The 19,461-nt window shown below is 39.8% G+C and overlaps 1 protein-coding gene across 1 annotated transcript in view; it reads left to right on the top strand.

Annotated features, from left to right (window-relative positions):
- The window catches only part of CZH9orf3 (chromosome Z C9orf3 homolog), a 202,202-nt gene extending 183,871 nt beyond the window's left edge, over positions 1-18,331 (top strand). The window contains exons 15-17 of the mRNA XM_026866039.1: positions 7,566-7,652; positions 10,080-10,224; positions 13,106-18,331. Coding sequence (XP_026721840.1) covers positions 7,566-7,652; positions 10,080-10,220 — 228 coding nt within the window. The 3' untranslated portion in view covers positions 10,221-10,224; positions 13,106-18,331. The remainder of the gene's footprint in view (positions 1-7,565; positions 7,653-10,079; positions 10,225-13,105) is intronic.
- Positions 18,332-19,461: the final 1,130 nt, after the last annotated feature.

Genomic DNA, 19,461 nt, shown 5'->3' with positions numbered 1-19,461 from the left:
GGGGGGGGGGCAGGGAGGCTTGTGGGGAGGCACAAGTCTTTCTTCGGTGCTGGCCAGAAAGTAGCCCTGCTCCTGAGAGTCAGCAGCACACAGCAAAGAGAAGCTCAGCACATATCTCCAGTGAAATTGTTCAGAAAGGCAGCCGATGACATCCTTTCTGCCATCTCCATCTTGCTGCAAGCTGTGAACAGTCCCAACCCTCCAGCAAGCTGAACAGGCAACGCTAAAAAGGCAGGGAAGAGAGAAGCGTTTGGTTCCAGTATAAGTAATGTATTTATGTTTTTAATTAAGGCTTATTTTTAAAAACCTTTGTTTTTCAAACTAAGTGAGTTCACATGCTGTGTTAAACATTTTCTTACCTCACATGCACTATGATATAGGAGCTGCTCCCCCGACATGGAGATGGCAGCAGCACAAATGGGAATGCATGGAGAAAAGGCGTCAGGCACAGCGGGGATGTACTCTTCCAGCAGACGTTGTTGAAGCTGTCACACTACCTTGGTCCTGGTGGCCCTCTTCTCATCTAACCGTGCTGTAGGTCACTGTACTATCATCGCTGTGTTGGCCTGCTGTAAAAGAATTAAAACTGGAGGCCAGATCCTGTTGTGTGTCTGGCTCCTGTAAAACAGGGCAAGGAGGGGCAGGCTGAGGAGCATTGAGATTCACAGAATTAGGCATCCTGAGTCACTTATTCACAGTGGCAACTTTGACACCAGAGAAGAGACACCGCCTGCACCACCTTTGAAGAAACATTAGATATGACTTCTTAGTCTCCTGCTTTTTCTGACTTCTTTTGGAAAACTTTCTTTTGCCAATGCAGATATCATTGATCACAGATGGGAGATCTCCCACACAAGGAGGAAAGTGTCTGGTCTCTAACTGGGAGCTCTCTGTGAACTCGAGGTGGGGGAAAAAAGGGCATTTGTCTTTTGCAAACAAGTCCTCAGTGTGTACTTCATTGCCAGAAGTGAGTCTTGTCCTGAAATGCTGCCCTTTGGTTGCTGTGCCTTTCTGATCATGGAGAGCAGCAGGGATGTCCTCTATTCTGCTTGGACTTTCCTGAGCAGCAATGCTCGGTGATTCCTGGGCTTCTGTACACTTATGTAGGAAAGAGCCTCCATGCTGGCTGTGGCGGTTCAAGCCCGAACCTACTGCTGTTTGAGACTTGCACAACTATGGGAGCGCACTGCCTGACCAGCTGGCACATTTGTACAGTTGCAGGTTCAAATGCTGCCAGTTGACACATAGTCTGTCGTTGACCAAACAACAGAACTTGTTTTTTAGAGCTTGATTGCACAACACCTCTTTCCTGTTATTAAATTAAGGCAGTCGCTGCATGAGCTCTACCCACAGCATTCCTGCAGTGCTGTTGAGTGGAGGAAGGAAAGATAGGGTTTGCAACTCCTCTTCCCCTGTTGCCGGCACCCCTGGTAGAGTACAATTGCTTGATCTATGCAAAAATACAAATCAGAAGGAATAAAACGAATTAAGTAGGATATTGCTACCAATATTAACAAAATCTAAAGCCTGGTATTCTGCTAAAATTCGATTTTAAGTTGCTTTTTAATGACCAGATCATGCTGAAGGTTTTAAAGTATTTGGACCTCTATATAGTTCTCCTCAAAGTAACAGCTAGCTCCTGACAAAAATGATTTTGATTAGCTGGCCCATTACTACCAGGGTTATTATGAGGGTTTCCTGAATGACCGTGCTACATTTTGCTGGGTTGTCAGTGGGCTAAGATACTCACACTGCGGGATGCACAGAGGGAGAGGTTTTCTGAGGTGGCAAGAATTGTCATGTGGCTGCCTGTACAATTAATGATGTCCAACACAGGTCTCAGGAAAAAAGGTTGCAATCAAAGATACCTGCTGCATGGCAGCATGGTTTCTTTGGCCCTGCAGTGTCGTCAGAGCGAGTGCTATGAGACCTGAGAGATAACTTGGGCTGTGAAAAGTCTGGGAGTTTTTGGTCCAAAATACAAGCTCATTTAAGCTGTTAGACAGCTTTGCTCAGCCTCCTGACAAACCCTTGGCATACACAATAATCACAATTACAGAATCCGTGTCAGAATGATGAATCTAATCTGCTTAAATCCAGTAGGTTTTTTGCTACTGAGTACATTTTTTCAGATTGCCGAACTGATACTCTGTCAGCACAGTTTTAACACACATGGCTGTTTCATTGCTCTTTCTGAAGCTGCTTCAGCATCCCATATCATCTTACTTGGGTAAACATTCATGAAACTAAATTTGCAAGCTAAAGCATGCATATACTGTGGCATAAAAGGTAGGAATGCCCATTGGAAATTCACACTATATAGAATGAAAAGTTGCTGATGCAGCCTAGCTGGTGTATTAAAGAGTAACTAGTTCACCTAAGATGGAGGGAAAAAATTAAATCATTAAATGCACTGTAAAATTGGCAGTTCTTAAACTGTAATTCTTCCATGTTAAGCAATTATAAAACCTGGGTTTTTTTTAGTCCAAATGTTGCCCTGTAGTATGAGGCATTGTTCCTTAATTATCTAGGAAAATTATATAATATTTGAATCCAATTTATGTGTAGATAGGAAGAGACTGGAGATAACTGCTTTCAGATGGAACAGAACAGCATTCTGGTGCTCTGGAGATAGCAGCTTCCTTCTTGTTAATTAAAACTAATCTGTATAGCATAGCTTGGTTATTTGAAAAAGTTTCTTTGTCTTTTTTCTTCTACAAATTAGACTAGAGTCTGGCCTCTGAGACTCTTTAATTAATATTTAAGATTCAAGTTGTTCAAATAATTTTTTTCAATGGAGTCTGAACCTGTGTTTTATAAAGATCACATATGCCTCCTACCTTTAATAAAGGTTACATTTTGTTGGACAATAGGTCTTACTGTATTTTAAATTACCCCATTTTCTAAGATCTCTAAATATGTTGCTTTTATTCAGTGGTTTAGATTTGTTGTCTCATGGCGCCTTTTAAATTGGATCCAGCTATTAGCAAAATGTACTCATTTTCCCTGAAGCCAGTCTTCCTTTCTGCAGACCAAAGGCTTAGTAAACTGTAGCTTTTTTCTCCTTTTAATACAGGCATGGTTTAAATTACTTGCTTTCTAAATCTTATTTGTAGACCTCAGAAGTAAAATATTTATTTTTTGCTTGTACACATATGATTGAGAACATCAGCAAACTAGATCATTGCAATATAACATACAAAGCTTTCTGTGAGGATGTTTGTTTTAGGCTTGTCTGATTGTGTGGGGCAGGGGAGAATAATATGGATTAGGCAAAGTAATTTATCACCTGGGTCAGAAAAAAACAAAAATTATGACTTTAATTTAAAACATGTTTGAAACAGTTTAAAAATACTGTTTCTCAGGTGTGTCACTGGGAGCTCTTCTTTCGAAAGGCAAGCCATGAATTTGATGCCTTAGAAGTCAGTCAGCTTCAAGCACCATTTCCCAAGAAGTCTTATTCCAGACTCCTAAAACAAAGGGGACTGTCTTAGAGCTGGATTATTAGTATATTTTATATAAATATTTATTTCCGTTAAATAAGCTCATGCAACAGCTTGGATACTCTGAAAACAGACTAGGATTGGTAGCAGAGAGTGGTAATGTAGTTGTCTGCACCAGCTGCAAAAGCAGCGTGGGAGGAAAGAACAATTTTCAGGCAATAAGGATCAATTCATGAGGAACTTGAGGTACCAGCAGACCTCCATCAACCTCCAGCCACCTCTCCCCATCCTCGGGAGTACCAGCCATTAGCCACAGGATCAGGACAGCTCTCAGCATGGTGTTGGGGGCTGAGAAAATAAAGTGTGTTTCCAACTTGGGTTCTGCAGCTGCCAAACCAGTAAGAGTGTGTGGGAGGGTGGTGCAGCTACAGGTGTTGCTTCACATCCAGACAAAGCTGTATGTGCTTTCTGCCAGCCTTAGCAGGAGTGATTGATGTAAATTACTTTTCAGGTTTAGTTTATATTGTTTATGGTGTAACCAGCCAAAACGACATGTGGTGTGCATCTCTGAATCATGCAGAACACAGAGAAATGTGCAGAGAGAAAACTGGAAGAGGACTAATGAATTCTTATTTTTGCCACTGAGTATTTGCTCCTGGGAGGAACAGAAAATACAAGAGCATACACAGGATGCGGTATGGTTAGCTCAGTCCTACCACAAGCTACTTAGTTTTCACAATTTCCTTTCAAGATTCCTTTGTTAAAAGTGCCTGTTCACATGACTTATACATTAGGCTGTGAAGCTGTGGGGCTTGTTTTAGTTTTCCTGATCTAAGCATTGGATGAGACACTGGGAAATAATTTTTTTTCCATCCTTCTCTTATGTGAATAAAATTCTCATGTTTGTCGTACCAGCCTAGGGCATGGATTGTACTAGAAAAAATTACTTCTTTATAGTTTATGTATCTGAGAAATGACTGTGTTTGCTTTAGCTGCAGTTTGTGTTACATGGCCATCTACATGGCCCAGGGGGCAGGAGAGTAACCTATATATATATATATATATATATATATATATGTATATATATAAAAATAAATATAATATATATATATATATATATATATTTATTCAGTCCAAGCGTTAGGGAAGATTTTAGTGCCAGCATTGTCCAGATCACCCCCTGCCCCTCTTGCACTCTGAGCCAGCCCTGGTTTCAGTGCTCTGCTTACTGGGATCCCATATGAGACACAGGAGAGCTGGTGGGGTCGACTGCACTGCTGCTTTCACAGGCGCTTTAGCAGTGGTGGGTTATCCTGCAGTTTTCTCTGCCATGAGATTTTCTCTGCCATGAGAGCATCCGGGCCTTTTTGGAAAACAGGAGGCAAACATGTAATCTGATAACAGACGTGTAGCTTCTGCCCCAACTAGCAAAGAGCCAGAATTTCAGATCTGGAAAGGTGCCAGGATTTTTATTCACCCTGGGAAAGCAAGCAAAAAAAAGTGAAAGAGAGAAAGAAAAGTGTGTGCTGTCCCAGATTTTGCTCAACAAATGAATATTTTTCTTTTAAACTATTTGAAAGGAGATCAGTTGCCAAGAACAGGAATCCTACGGAGGAACAATTAAGGGAATAGGCACAGTTTGATTATTCCATGTTTTCCAAAGCCATTGGGATTCAGATGATCAGGCCATGCTACAAATGTGAGGCAGACATGCACGACATCAGTATGTGAAGAAGAAGGAATGCTTTCACAGGGAGAAGTTATCTTCTGCTCTCCATGCAGCTATTATGGTTGCATCAGGGAAGGAGTGTTGCAGGCAAGCTGGATTGTGCACTGGCATGAGCCAGGTCGCTGTTTCTCCCTGAATGAACTCAGAAATATAGACCCTAGAGTCTTGTGACCTCCTCCTTCAGGATGAATAAATATTTTAATAACTGCAGTGTAAAAAACAGCTTCACCAGAAGGTATGAAGAGAGCCCCATCCCAGAATAATTTATAATCTGCTGTTGAAATATTCTCACTGAAGGCACAGGTTGAGATCTTGAGCTGATGCAAAAACTCGACTTGGTTGCTTACCTTCTGGGTAAGTGCTGTAATTGCTGGGCCATGAGATGTAGAAGACTTGTGATCACAAGAGAGGACCACAGTCCCTTTCTTTCCCTTATATTTCTCATATATGCTATAAGAATACATAAGGATTTTTTTTTTTTAATATAAAACAGAAGGTGCAGAATAAAGTGTATCAGATGAAGCTACACAACCTTTGTTTCTATTCTGTTTGGTGAACTCACCCTACAGGTGAGGTGTATGCTTAATTTTTGAGCCTTGAAGGTTTGGTCCGAGCATGGAGCTGCTTGGTGCCATGAGAAACTCCCTGTACAAGGCTGGATTGCTTGGGAACATTTACTGGCAAAATGCTTAGTGTCTCCAGGGAGAAGCAGTAGCTGGGTAGGGTTTTGAAGGTCTGTATTACAAATATGGGTATCTACAGCAAAGTGCGTTGAAACTTGGAAGGCTGTTTACTTTTGTAGATTGAGCTCTGTTTCCACTTGCAGGAATCTTAGCAACTATTATTTTGTCAGAAAAAAGCTTTAAGAGACAGCTTTCATTCCCTTCCAGGCACTGCACTGTAACTGTTCAGTATCTTACAATGCTGTGAGTGCAAACTCCACTCAGCCACAAAATCCCTCAGCATTTTATTTCATTCATAACCTGTGTTCAAACTGTTTTGTGTAAGAAGTCAGTTGGAAAGAAATATCAGGTGCCTAAAAAGGACTCTTCCAGGACCTGTGAGCATTTATCAGTTGTTTATTACGCTAATAGGATTAAATTCTAATTACATAAATCTGTGAAATTTTTCCTGAGCTGCAGTTATCAAGGTCTAGGACGATAAGGAAAGCATTTCCAAATACCTTATTTCCAAAAGCAAAAATATACATGTGTGACATTCTCCCCATCGCTTTCTGGCTTCCTTCCATTCTCAATGTCAGTAAAACTATCATTCAGAAAAAGGTTTGTGTTCAGTTACTTAAGCACAGTTTGGACTCAGTTTTGAAAAATACTAGAACTGCTAACATTTTACTCTTACTATGAAGACTGGTTGTTACTAGGTGCCCTGTCTTTCGAAAAATGGCAAGAACAAAGACTGAAGCAGGATTGGGAGGGTGGGAAGATTTTATTTCACTTAACTGTTTTACTTTAGGATCAGTGCTGAACCACTAATGGAATATAAAATGATAGTGTGTTAACTGCCTACAACTGAGGAAGCCTTGCAGGAGAGTAAGATGACACTTATGCCACAGGAGTGGTTAAAAGCAAAGTCAGAAATTTAAAGACAAAAAAACCCAAAACACAACCAAAATGAAAAAAAGTGTGATACATGTTCACACTACTTAAATACAAATATTTTTTCAGTTGTGATTTGCTTGAAAATTTCCATACTTTTCATTACAGTATGTTGTTAACTTGTTTTGTCAATGCCCATTTGGTAGAACAGCCCAGCTTTTAAGTGTAGATGGAGTTTAAATGCTTTGAAGGTGCTTACAGTCTATTGCTGGCAAAGATACACTAGCAGAACTGTTTCATTGAATTGAAGGGTCCCTATTTCATGGCATTTTTTGGCATGGATGTGATATTGGTACAGAATTTTATTTAAGCCTTTCCATCACTTGGTTTATACACTTATGTAGGGGAAATTATCAATTATATCTTCTGGCTCTTCCAGATATTTGCAGTGCTAATCTTCTCCCTGCTTCTAACAAGAAAAGAAATAACCTCTAGCCTAGCTTAAAGAAAAAGAAGTCAAGACTGGAAACAGTGGAGGTGAAGATGCTGCAGATCTGTGCCCAGATCTGGGTTAGTTTACTAACATGGAACCAGGAGTTTGTCTTTGAGTGTTCTGGGTTTCCAAAGCCTAAGCCCCAGGTGCACAGAGCCCAGTTTACCAGCCAGTGTTGAGAGGTGGCTGCCTGGCTGCTGGGGAAAAAAACCCCACAACTCACCAAAAAATCCCAAATCTCCCACAAAACCAAACTGGTTAGAGATGTATTGTTTATCAATTGTTATCTGCCACAGATACAATGCAGTTTATTCCCCCCCTAATATTTTTTTTTCTTCCCAAAGGTTCGTCATCGGTGGTGTGAACTTGTTGTTAAACAAAAGTATGTGCCTGGGTATGGAGATGTTGAGAAATTTCTCAGAGAAGATCAGGTCAGTTACATTTAATTAGCATTTTTTTTTAAATCAACTTTTTGACACCCTTAGTGTAAAACTAAAATATTTTAATACATTTTGTTGCTGCACTTGAACGTGTATTCAGTTTTTGCCTCTTTTGCCCCTTAAATATTGTAGTTTAAGGAAGCCACTAGGCTTGCTGATCTTCTGGTAAGTGATGAAATAGGATATATTCCCTCCTCTCCTTCCATTTTATGCAAGCCAGAGTTAGGAAGGATGCTAGGAACATAATTCTCAGCATTGGTTCCTTTTGGAGCATGACAAAGGCAAGTCTAGCTATGAATGTTAATGCATGTAGATGTGAGCTAGGTGTAAAGCAGTCAGTGCTGTGGTGACTTTAGATTTTAAGACAACATCCAAAAGAAGCAAAATGCAGGGATATACATCCAGAAAATGCAGGCCTCTCTACAGTTAGGGAAATGGCACCAGATTTTGAAGATCTTAAAGGGTAGCCATACACAATATCTTGACTATGGTTTTTTATTTTGGTCATTATGAACTTAAAATTCTAATTGTACCTCTGCCTTGTTCTTTTAATTTCACTTTTATTTATTTTTATTCACTATAAACTCCATACAATCAAGACATTCACTGCATAGGATGACTTACATATTTAAAATGTAGGCAAAAATAGAAAATGTTGCGAGATATGTCAAAGTCTAGGCCAGATATTAATGTCTTTGCCTTTTATGTTGACAATGAACAGAGACATTTACAGCCAATAAGGTTTTTCTGCTCTCAGGCAAATACATTTTGTCAAAACAGCACAATAAAATTATTGCAGTCTCTCGTGTTAGTTCTTCCAGCTCTGAATTACACCTCCTATTCATATCTCAGCCAATAAACAGGCCTCAGACTTACTGGCAAAGTCTTTATTAAAAACCAACCAACCAACCAACCATAAACAACATTATTTATTAAAATAAGGAGTTATATATATTGTGTGTATTTTAATCCTATGCAGGGGAATAATTTTTACAACATTTTTTAATGTAATCTTCAATATCTTTCATTTCATTTACTCCAGCAGTGCATACAGTTTATGACACAACCACCTTCTAGAGTGATTACAACACAGAGCAGTTGCGTGTCCTCGCTGATCATGAAAGACTTGGCTTTTTTAGTCTGTGAAAAATGCAAATGTGACTAAAGCCGTTTCAGGTCTACAAAAACCCAGTGTGTTTACTGCATGTTAATGTTTAGGCTTGGGGGAAAATTATTAATACTGCGTAGAGGGTAATTCCTATTTGTAACAAAATTCCAACATTTTAAAATTCTCTGTGAAAGCAACTGGAGCCCAACTCTAATGCTGTGTGCATTCCTGGTACAGCTGCAAACCCTAGAAATGCGAGTTCTTGGGTCTCTGGATGGCAGAGAGCATGCTTAGAGAATTGGCAAGGAGTCTGGCAAGGTGTCTGCCACTCTGGAGCTTTTTCCTTTAATTTCAGTCTTTGTTAAATTCCCCTTCTTGCTGAAGCTAATTTGCTTTAAGACTTACCAGCCAATGCCAGAAATTGTGAGGAATAGTATTAAAAATGGTGTTTTTTCAAAGCTATCCAAATTTTTCCTCTCCTGCAACTGCCCAAATGTTAAGTACAACTGTAAAAGTCAGTGTGCTAAGCTGCTAATATTTTGTCATGGGTATAATCCTATTTTGGTAAGTGCAGTTTAATGCTTATTGAATTCCTGTAGTTAGGTGAAAAATTGTTATAATCAGAAAAAAATGACAGTCCCCAATATGCTTCCTGTTAAGGTAGCCAGTGCTTTGCTACCTGCTGTTAAATCTCACCCCCAGGTGCCCCATTACCTTTCTTGATAGCTGCTGTGTCCAGACTGAGTAGTTAGGAAAAGCCTGCCTTCTGAGAAAACCAAAACTGGTGCGTGTTCATATCTCAGATGTAAAGAGGAGTCTGAAACACAGATCTGGATGCCTTCAGTTGATGCCCAGTTACAGAATCGCCAAACAGGAATATTAGAGTGGACTGTTTTGGTTGATGTCCTTTCTATTTCCCTGTGTGTGTAAACGTCCCAAGTGGAAGGAAAATATGTATTCCGATAAAGGAAGCTGTTTTCTTAGGGGGCATTTGGAAATATTTCAGGTTGTGAAAAGAAAAATTGAATGAGAAGCATTTTCTTGTCACGACATAACACACACCTCATTAATTTCTGTTCTTACACACTCAATACAACATACAACCATCCATTCTTTGACTAAAGAGATCCAGAGAAGACTACTCTGTTGGGGAAAGGGTAGGGTGATAGAGTGTGTGGTATTTTGTCTATTTGGGAATCTCTGTTTTGTTTTTGTTTTAATTAAATGAGTACTAGGACGTCAATGGAATGAAAACCAGTTAACTAGTCATTACTGGTGATAGGATGGCTGTGTGTTGCGTTCTCTTTCAGGCAATGGGTGTGTACCTCTATGGTGAATTAATGGTGAATGAAGATGCAAAACAACAAGAACTTGCACATAAATGCTTTGCTACAGCACGAGACCATATGGATGTGTCCTCAGCCAAAGTGGTGGCAGAGATGTTATTCTGAAGAGGTGATTTTTCTTTTTAAATTAAACACCCTGATTTTGCCTCATACAAAAGAATATGCAGAGCTCATTAGGTGTATTAAACTTTGGCATACCACTAAGCTTGTGCCTGCTTAGCTCAAGAAGTAAATCTTGTTAAAGTCCAGCTGCTGGAGCAGTGAATTAGATATGTGTAGGCACTAGTTGGAGAGTAGGAAGTATGGCTTTGTTGTACTTTATAATGGACTGTACACGAGGCAACTCTTAAGTCCAAGTGGCCAGAGAAGGCTCCACCGGCAGCTGTTTCCCACTCTGAATTCTTAACTGCGCTTACAGAAACTGCAGTTGTGCGAGGAGCATTTCTGTTTAACAAAGCTTCATGTTGACTTGATAGGCAGCACAGTCTTTGAAAAGAATCTGAGCCCACAGTGGTAGTACCAAACTCTGCACTTGGAAGCAAATCTGAATCATGTGAGAACAAGCTGATTATTTAAATGTTTTTGTGTTAAGTGTAGTGGGACCTTTGAAGACTGATTATGAAGTACTAAGAGTAGTCTTAACATGAAGAAGGTGCTTAATATCATAAATAATCTAGCTTGTTTCTCAAGTTAATGGGGAGGAATCACCAGAAAAAAAGCAGAATTGCAAAAAATATTAATGAAATAAAGACTGCTGCAGGCTAAAACCTGGCAATTTGCAAAAATAGTCTCCATTTTTCAGTCTATTTGGGTAGCTGGAGGTAACCTTTCAGTGTTTGTACATGTACATTTAAAACATAGCCAATTACTATTGGTATGAAGTTCTCTTCCAGTACAGTGTACCTCAGATTTTTGCTTAATGATATAACTTGTCTGACAGAATGACTGCCTTGGTTGTTCACATAACTTTACAGTTGATTTGTGGTATCAAAATTCAGGCATCTAATTTAGCAAAATCATCATTTTCTAATTGGTACCATGCAGAAATCATCATTTTTCTCCTGTTCAAGCCTGTACATGTAGCAGTACTTGATTCAGTTCCATCTGACTTTGTGGTGTTTACTTTATTTGAAATACAGCAGATGATAGATACCATGAAAGCAAGTTTGTTTATGAACAGCCATCTTGTTCTTCTTTATAGAGAAGAACTGTGCCTCCCAAGAAAATTTTGGAAAAGGTGGATCAGACTGTAGAGTGCTAGGATATCAGTTATGGGGTAGGAGGGTCATCTTCTAAAACACATAGGGCTAAGAGACTTGCTTGTGTGCTCCCAGTTAACCAAGGACCACAGGAATATGATTTCCTTTCAACAATTTTTAATCTGGTAGATGCCTTCAGGTGTCTGAAGGCCAGAAACATGAAGATGCAGTTTGTTTTGGTAGTACTGTACTAGGAACTGTCTTCCTATAGTTCCTTCAGATAAATAAAAATCAGAATTTTTACAAGCTTCTGGTGATAAGTATCTAGCACAGAAAAATTACATGCTATGTATGTGTTAGTGATAGTCTAGAATTGCTTCTTTGATGTTTCAGACAGACTAGGAGTGCACAGTGAGTTATAAAATCTAAAGACACTGTTATGAGAACAACACTTTGTGTGACTACACAGGTTTGTTTTTTTTAATGTTGTGGCTGTTTGGGTTCCTGGCATGATGATTTGTGATTTAAGATTAAAATCACATTGCCAGGGATTACCACGCAGCCATGACCACAGCTGCTAGTAATGAAACTCACCATAACTATCCAATCTGTGTACAGCGTGGAGTCTTCTCCGTCCATTAAAGCATTAAAAAGAGGAAGGCAGCAGACGCATCACAGAAGAACTTCATCTGATAATTAGCTATACCGAGATGGAGACCTCTCTGGTGAGGTGCAGAGCTTAGCTGATTTGTGAACAGTGATTGTTTCCCTCTTTGTTCACAGTGGCTAAGTTCTGCATCTGAAGAGAAGGGGAGAGGAGACTTTCCTTATGTCAGCCTGTGCAGGGCAGAAAGCATTTGCTGGCCGAGTTACCTTGCTGCGGAATGGACAGATTTACAATGAATCCATGAATATGAGATGCAGTATACCGAGGCTGAGAGGCAGAGGTGACTTGGGGAGGACCAAAGACTCTTGGTTTTAATTGAGAATAAACAGCACTCCTTAAATTCTCAGTCTGACTACAAATGTAAGGCATCGCCTATGGTAATTTGGTTACCATGCTCTTCTGACGTTCAGAGGAAATAAATTACTTTAAACCAGAATTGTCTATAAAGCTTTGTTTCATAGTCTTTCTCTTTAATGGATGCTGTCATGATCTTTCTGCAGTTGTAGCTCAGCACTGTGTATCATTTGCAGGAAATGGTCGTTCCCGACTGGAGCTGCTGCTGTTGTTCCAGGCTGTTAATGGACCCGTCCTCCAGTGCCTACTGAGCTGATATCAGTTATCATTTTACACACTGGCTCAGTTCAGCAGGAACAGGAGTCGAGCCCTAGCGCAAAAAAAGGTGTTGCTTTTCTAAGAGCCTTTGAGAAATATTGTTACTGTTTTCTCTCAAAAAATGAATTAGTATATATTATGACGTCCTGATGTTGAACATTAAATGGCCTAAGGTGGAAAAGCTGTTTAGAGAACTGTTGGTTTAAGATGGGAAGCTATGTAGGTATGTAGCACATCACACAGTGTTGCTCTGGTAACAGACTTCCAGCAGTATTTTCAGAGTAACTTGCTAATAACCCAGAGAATGTGCTTGCACTGTGGATCTTCCCCATCTTCTCCAGACCTTGTTGTGGTAGCTCTAGAAATCAAGAAATCGTTAACTCTGTAATCACAGTTACGCTCTATTGGTAACCTAAAAAATCACTCCATTTGGAAAGATGGGACAGTCAAGAATGCACAGATACTCCTTTACCATGACAGAATAATAACTTTTACTGCTGTTTCCATTGCAGGAAAGATCACAGAGAAACCCTTTTAATGTATCTTCTACTAAACCCCGATGGTACTAGGATTTCACTGACCCAAGACATCAAAGGATTATGTGACTGCTAAAACAATCAGCTGACAGAACATTTACCTCTCAATATTTATGTCTTCCAGAGGCTCACTGTAACCAAGACCACACGTGCACAAAACAAACTACAGACACACACACACACACGTATGTTACTGTGGCTTTAGGTAGTTTTTTAATACAAGAGATTGGGGGTTTATCTTTGCTCTTTGGTGATATAACCATCCCAGTTTGCAGATGCCAAGGACTCTTGATTTGAGCTATTTCATGCACTCCAGTAATCTGGCCAGCATTAGTAATCTCTGAAATTCAATGAAACTGCTCTGTACTTAAAATTTTGTTTGTAACTTAAAAAAATAAATTAAAAATTAAAAAGCCAATATGAAATTGGGGCTGGGAAGTTAATCGGAAATTGAAATAATCTGTGAAAAGTGACCAGTCATCCTGGTGATAGGATGGGATTTAAGGAAAAACCAAGATCAGCATTCTCTCTCTTTCTTGTTTAGTTTAACTTTTACCAGAACCATCAGACCTTCCACTTTCTAAAAATGTCTTCCATACCTCCTGCTGCTCCTTTTGCACAGTGACATGTCAAGTGTAGTTCTTCTTTCCTAGGAATATGAATTCCTCCACTGATCAGACAACATCTTAATTGTTCCTTTTAGAGAGTAAGAATTTAAAGCACAAAAATCTGTGAACATATTTACTTTGTACACTATTGTTTTACATCAAATACTCTTGCAAAAATAAATACTTTTTTCAAGTATGTGTAGTCTTTCCAGTGCATAGTGGTTCAATGTTAATTTACAAACTTAGCAAAAAGAATGACCTCATTCCTGCTTTTTCAGTAGGAAAGAAGCAACTGAAAGTTATTAGTTAATGAATATTACCAAGAAAAATTAAACATGGTAATTATTTTTTCTAAAGTTCTTGTGCTCAGATCCTAAAGTAAGAGCCTGCCTCAGCAGTGACTTCAGTCCAAAGAGTACAGTTCCTCTTTACCTCACTACATTTTCTGCTCTACCCCCTTTCAGGCACACAGTGTCAATACCCAAATTATGGGACACAGCAACTTCTTCTAAATGCAGTAAGCATTAGGAAATTGTCCAAGAATGCACTGAGATACCACAGTGATTTCTAATGTAGTTACACTAACAGGTGTACTTGTTAAGAGGTCCTGTGCATAAAACAGTTAAGGTTCATTTCACGGGGTTTTCTGCAAAGGCCAGCAAAGGAAACCAGCTTGCTTTTCGCCTTTTTCATTGTGTGAGGGAAAGAAGTCAGACCTGGATAAGGCGTTTGCTCAAGACGCCCAGAAATTAAATGTGTTGTAAGCCTGTTCAGAGCCAGTACTGTTAAAACTACATGGCAGGTAAGCCATTCCACACATTTGCAGATATCACCAAATTTTTGTTCTTTAAAAACAATTTACTTTTCTTTCATTTTAAAAAATATTGAGCACAGCAGTAGTTTATTTTGCTTGCTACAGCTGTTCCAGTCTGTCTCAGCAGTACTAACGTGAGCATGAACATGGATTTTCCTGACAGCAACTCTGTGACCTATCATGCATTGTAGTAACTGAGAAAATGAACAGAAAAAACCCACCAACACCAAACGGCCTAAAAAAATAGCAGAGGTGGCAGCCCTTGCCCTGTATTTGGATTTGTATGGCCTTGTGTTGTGACTGCAAGCATTGCTAAATAGAGTGAGGCTCCAGATTAAGAAGGAAGCTAAAGGTCACCGTAACTTAACAGAAGTAAGAGAGAACAGGAGACTCCTGTATGTATTGTAGGGTAGCTTCATTAACATGATAAGCATTACCATTACTTTAAAATCCTTCTGAATCATGTAAAAAGTTCTGGGAGTGAACCATACAAAGTATCATTTAATTATTTCAGATTTTAATAGGCCCTATTGAAAGCTCAGCAGGAAAAAATAATGTTGCTGTTCATTTTACTCAAGATTCTTCCAAGGTGGGTGTTTCCATATTAATTTTGTGAGAGGAGGAAGTTGTAGATTCTAATTATAATAAATAAAAGCAAACAACAAAAAAATCCTTTTCCAAACTTACTGTAATTAAAATCATTACTGGAAGTGATGTTTTATCAAATGATACCTCTACCCAGACTTGATTATCAACACGTAAAAAAAAAGTGAAGCTGCCCATTTCTTAAGTTGTTTGTTCTTAAGTATAGTCAGGTATTTGGGGAAAGTGGCAGAAATGCTATGACATTAAATCTCTGTTTCAAGGTGAAAGCTAAGACTTCAAGGCTAACATACATATCAATGTATGTGGCTGTGATAAGTACAGGTCTTCACATAGATGTGTCCTTGCCCCACTTAGGTTTCATTCTACTTCTGTTTCGTAGTCAGCCCCCTCTGAATAAAGCATTTTGCTTGTTTTCTTTCACCCATTCCTAGTTCAGTCCTTTCCAGAGTGGTAAATTTTACTTTGGATAGCATTAGAAAGCCTAATGCAGAAGGGTGGATTGTCTCCCACTTACTTTATTAGGCCAGCACCTGGCTAGGATCTCACTGATTCTTTCCTGGATGTAACTTTAAAATTAATCTCAGATTCAGCTAAAACTGTATCCGTATGGTTCAGCAAGGACCAACATCTATTTTCCTATGCCACTTACTGGGTCACTTCTTCAGAGTAAAGGCAGACCATAATGGGAGGGTGATCTAGGCAAGTCCCTTGCCCCCTCAGAGGAGATGCATTCTTAGTCATACCCTTGCTGCTACAAACACAGAGTAAAACATACTATTTTGTTGACAGCTGTTCCTCCGCTTTGTCTTCTGTCTTCAGCTTTGCTGGGAGGTGTTTGCAGTTGCTGCTGGCTCTGTGCTTTCTCCTTTAGGAGGGAATTAGCTGTACCTTATTGCCCATTCCTCACACCTAAGAGGGAAGGAAAAAGGTCTAGCCTGGAAACAACAGGTCTAGCCAGAAATGCAGTCTGAGCAGGCAGGCAGCTTGAGGAAACAAGTAGGACTCAAGTCATAAGGACCCTATACACATAAAAAGCACTGTGAAAAAAGATATTACAAAAACAAAACAGAAGTTCTCTAGAGCTAGGCCATGATAATGTATCATGCAGAACACTGCAGCTAGCATTTATCTCCACAGCTGATGAAACTCTTGAGAACTAATATTTTTATTACAGAAAATTTTAGCTGTTCTGTTAAGAGTTTGCAGATGTAGGCTCCTCTGCATACATAAGGATGCAGGAGGAGACCATTACACCTTTGTAAAAATGGACAAGCAGCTAAGTTAGTGTGCCATTATGTGCCAAAGGCATACTTTCATACTTTTACATACCATACTTTCCGGTTGATTCTTCCCATGCAGAAACTGGACTGGAAATATCTGGAAACCCCACACCTTTCAGGACTGGGTCACTCCCAGGCCCCCCTATGCCACAGGCAGGTGGTGGCAGGCAGTGGTGGGTCCTGCACATGCTGCAATGCTGGTGCACAAATGCAGTGAGTTGCGTGTTACAGATTGTTGTGCTGTATGGCACTGCTGTCTCAGCTTTTGTGCTCAAACAGGGAGACATTTCCATGCCTTCACAGGTTTGTCTTTCCATACTCATAATTTAAGAGTCAGGAGTAGTTGTATATGAATTACCTAAGAACAGTCAAATTTTACATCCGCAACTTAATGGTATTTTCTTTGGACCAAAGCATACTCTCATAATATGTACAATATATTCTAATAATAAGGTACTTATATAGCAAGACTACCATTTGACATAAACCCACATACTGAGCACAAAAACCTTAGTCTAATTCACTGCAAACCTTGTTCCAGGACACTAATTCTTAATATCTAAAAATAAATCAATACATTTTGTGATCTTTTAAAACTGTAAAATATCTATCTTGATGCTACAATTCCTGGTATTCTTGAGTCTGGTTTAATAGCTTCTATAATGGGCAAAGATTTTAACAAACATGTAAGGGCATTTCTGTTCTTGGCCCCAATCTTTGATGCCCAGACTAGTAGTCCAAAAAAAAAAAAATTACAGGAAAGGACAAGGAAGCAACCAAAAAGAGAAGCATGACTCATCTAGAATTTCACCATAGGTATACTGCATTTAGGTATAAATACAAATACTGAAGTGAACGTATACACTAACATAGATATGTTCCCTTGTTTCTGTGGGCACAACATATTGCAAAAGTTATTTCAAAAATTTACCTTGCTGTCGGGGTGACATTTTATGCCATGAAGTACGCCAGTGAATAAAGAAAATGAGACATTTGCACAGTTCTTAGGAGATAAACTGCATTTGTCCATTTACTCTGAGTAAAACTGCGTGCATATGTTCTGCACAAAATTCAAGGCTTGATTCATGCTGCTCATCACTGCCAGAAGAATGGGCATTTGTTATAACTGTTATTTAAAGGCATGCAGAAATTGCAGTTGGGTAAAGATTTGCTTTTTCATGATAATGTACGCATCACAAAAGGGAACTTAATTTTCAGCTGAGCATCGCTTTGTATTAGCACAGTACCCCAGCGGTAATGCCCACAGTACTACCATGCAAAAGCCTGATTTTGCTTATTACCCCCCTTGTAGAGATGACCACTCTGCTGTCCTCTCTCACATGTCTGAGCAGCTGGACATCATTGTAACCCTTGGTTAATGTAGCTCACTTCACTCATCTCTGAAAAATGCTGTTTCTCTGATTACTTCCAGGCTTTTCCTCTGGGCTTGCTCGGAGCAGTGGGACTCTCTTCTGGGACATTTTATTCATGAGCCAATGATGTCTGTTTTGGCACTAGCATCATACCCAGCCATCTTAACTAGATGTTGCTAGATCTAAACAGGCTAGTTTGAGAAGCTGGTGCTTGGCACCACTTCATCTTTAATTCTGAAAGGACAGTGGCCATCATCTACTATACAAAAACAAGTGTGCGGGGTTTTTTTAACCTCATGTTAACCTTACATTGCTATATCATAGTATCATCTAACTTTGTTCTTCCATTGCTTTTATATTTGGTAGTAATAGCTATCTGCTTTACAACTGTACCCCCTTATAGTCAGCACTTAAAACCACAAAACTAAACTAAAAATTACAGTGTGTCAGCAGCCTTCTTGCTCCATTCAGCATCTGTCTCTCAGAATCATAGAATCATTTAGGTTGGAAAAGACCTTTAAGATCATCAAGTCCAACTGTTAACCTAACACTGCCAAGTCCACCACTAAACCATGTCCTTAAGTGCCACAACTACACATCTTTTAAATACCTCCAGGGATGATGACTCAACCACTTCCCTGGGCAGCCTGTTGCAATGTTTTACAACCCTTTCAGTGAAGAAGTATTTCCTAATACCCAATCTAAACCTCCCCTGGTGCAGCTTGAGGCCATTTCCTTTTGTCCTATTGCTTGTTACCTGGGACCAACAGCAATGAGATCTCCCCTCAGCCTTTTCTTCAGGCTAAACCACCCCAGTTCCCTCAGCCACTCTGCATAACACTTGTGCTCAAGACCCTTCACCAGTTTTGTTGCTCTTTGGACATGCTCCAACACCTCAATGTCTCTCTTGTAGTGAGGGGCCCAAAACTGAACACAGGAATCGAGGGGCGGCCTCCCCAGTGCCGAGTACAGGGGTCATATCCCTTCCCTGTCCCTGCTGGCCACGCTATTGCTGACACAAGCCAGGATGCCATTGGCCTTCTTGTCCTCCTGGGCACACTGCTGGCTCCTGTTCAGCCAGCTGTCAATCAAACCCCCCAGGTCCCTCTCTGACTGGCAGCTCCCCAAGCCTGTAGCGCTGCTGGGGGTTGTTGTGGCCCAAGTGACAACACCCAGCACAAGCTTGTTGAACCTCATACAGTTGGCCTCAGCTCATAGATACAGCCTGTCCAGATGCCTCTTGGTGTGCCTGAAACACCCATTTAATTGCCAAGTGTAATCAATTAAAATTTCATTCCAATTTACTCAATTTTACATCTGAAAAATGCTAGTCCTTTTTCTTGTTCCCTAATGTAAAATGTAAGACCCTTCCTCCCTCATTCTGCCTTTCACACACCCCTTCCCTACAGCCACGGCATCATCATTCATCTTGAACTCTCTCTTGTTCCCGTCAGTAATACAGCAATATTATTCTGCAATACTACTGTTAAGATGTTGTCATTAGCACTGCTTTTGCTGAAACGGCCCTTCATGCCCTAAGCTCATTATCATGTCCTGTTCCTTTTGACCACAAGAAGGATTTTTAGTTAGCTCCCAATTTTAGTTGAGGCAAAAAATTGTCCCTGTTTGCTTGAATATAAAAAAAAAATGC

Source organism: Athene cunicularia (assembly GCF_003259725.1).
Source record: "Athene cunicularia isolate RWA chromosome Z unlocalized genomic scaffold, athCun1 chrZ_part2, whole genome shotgun sequence".
NCBI classification, from domain to species: Eukaryota; Metazoa; Chordata; class Aves; order Strigiformes; family Strigidae; genus Athene; species Athene cunicularia.
The sequence above is the reverse complement of the archived record's forward strand: the minus strand, read 5'-3'. Positions and strand labels throughout refer to the sequence as shown.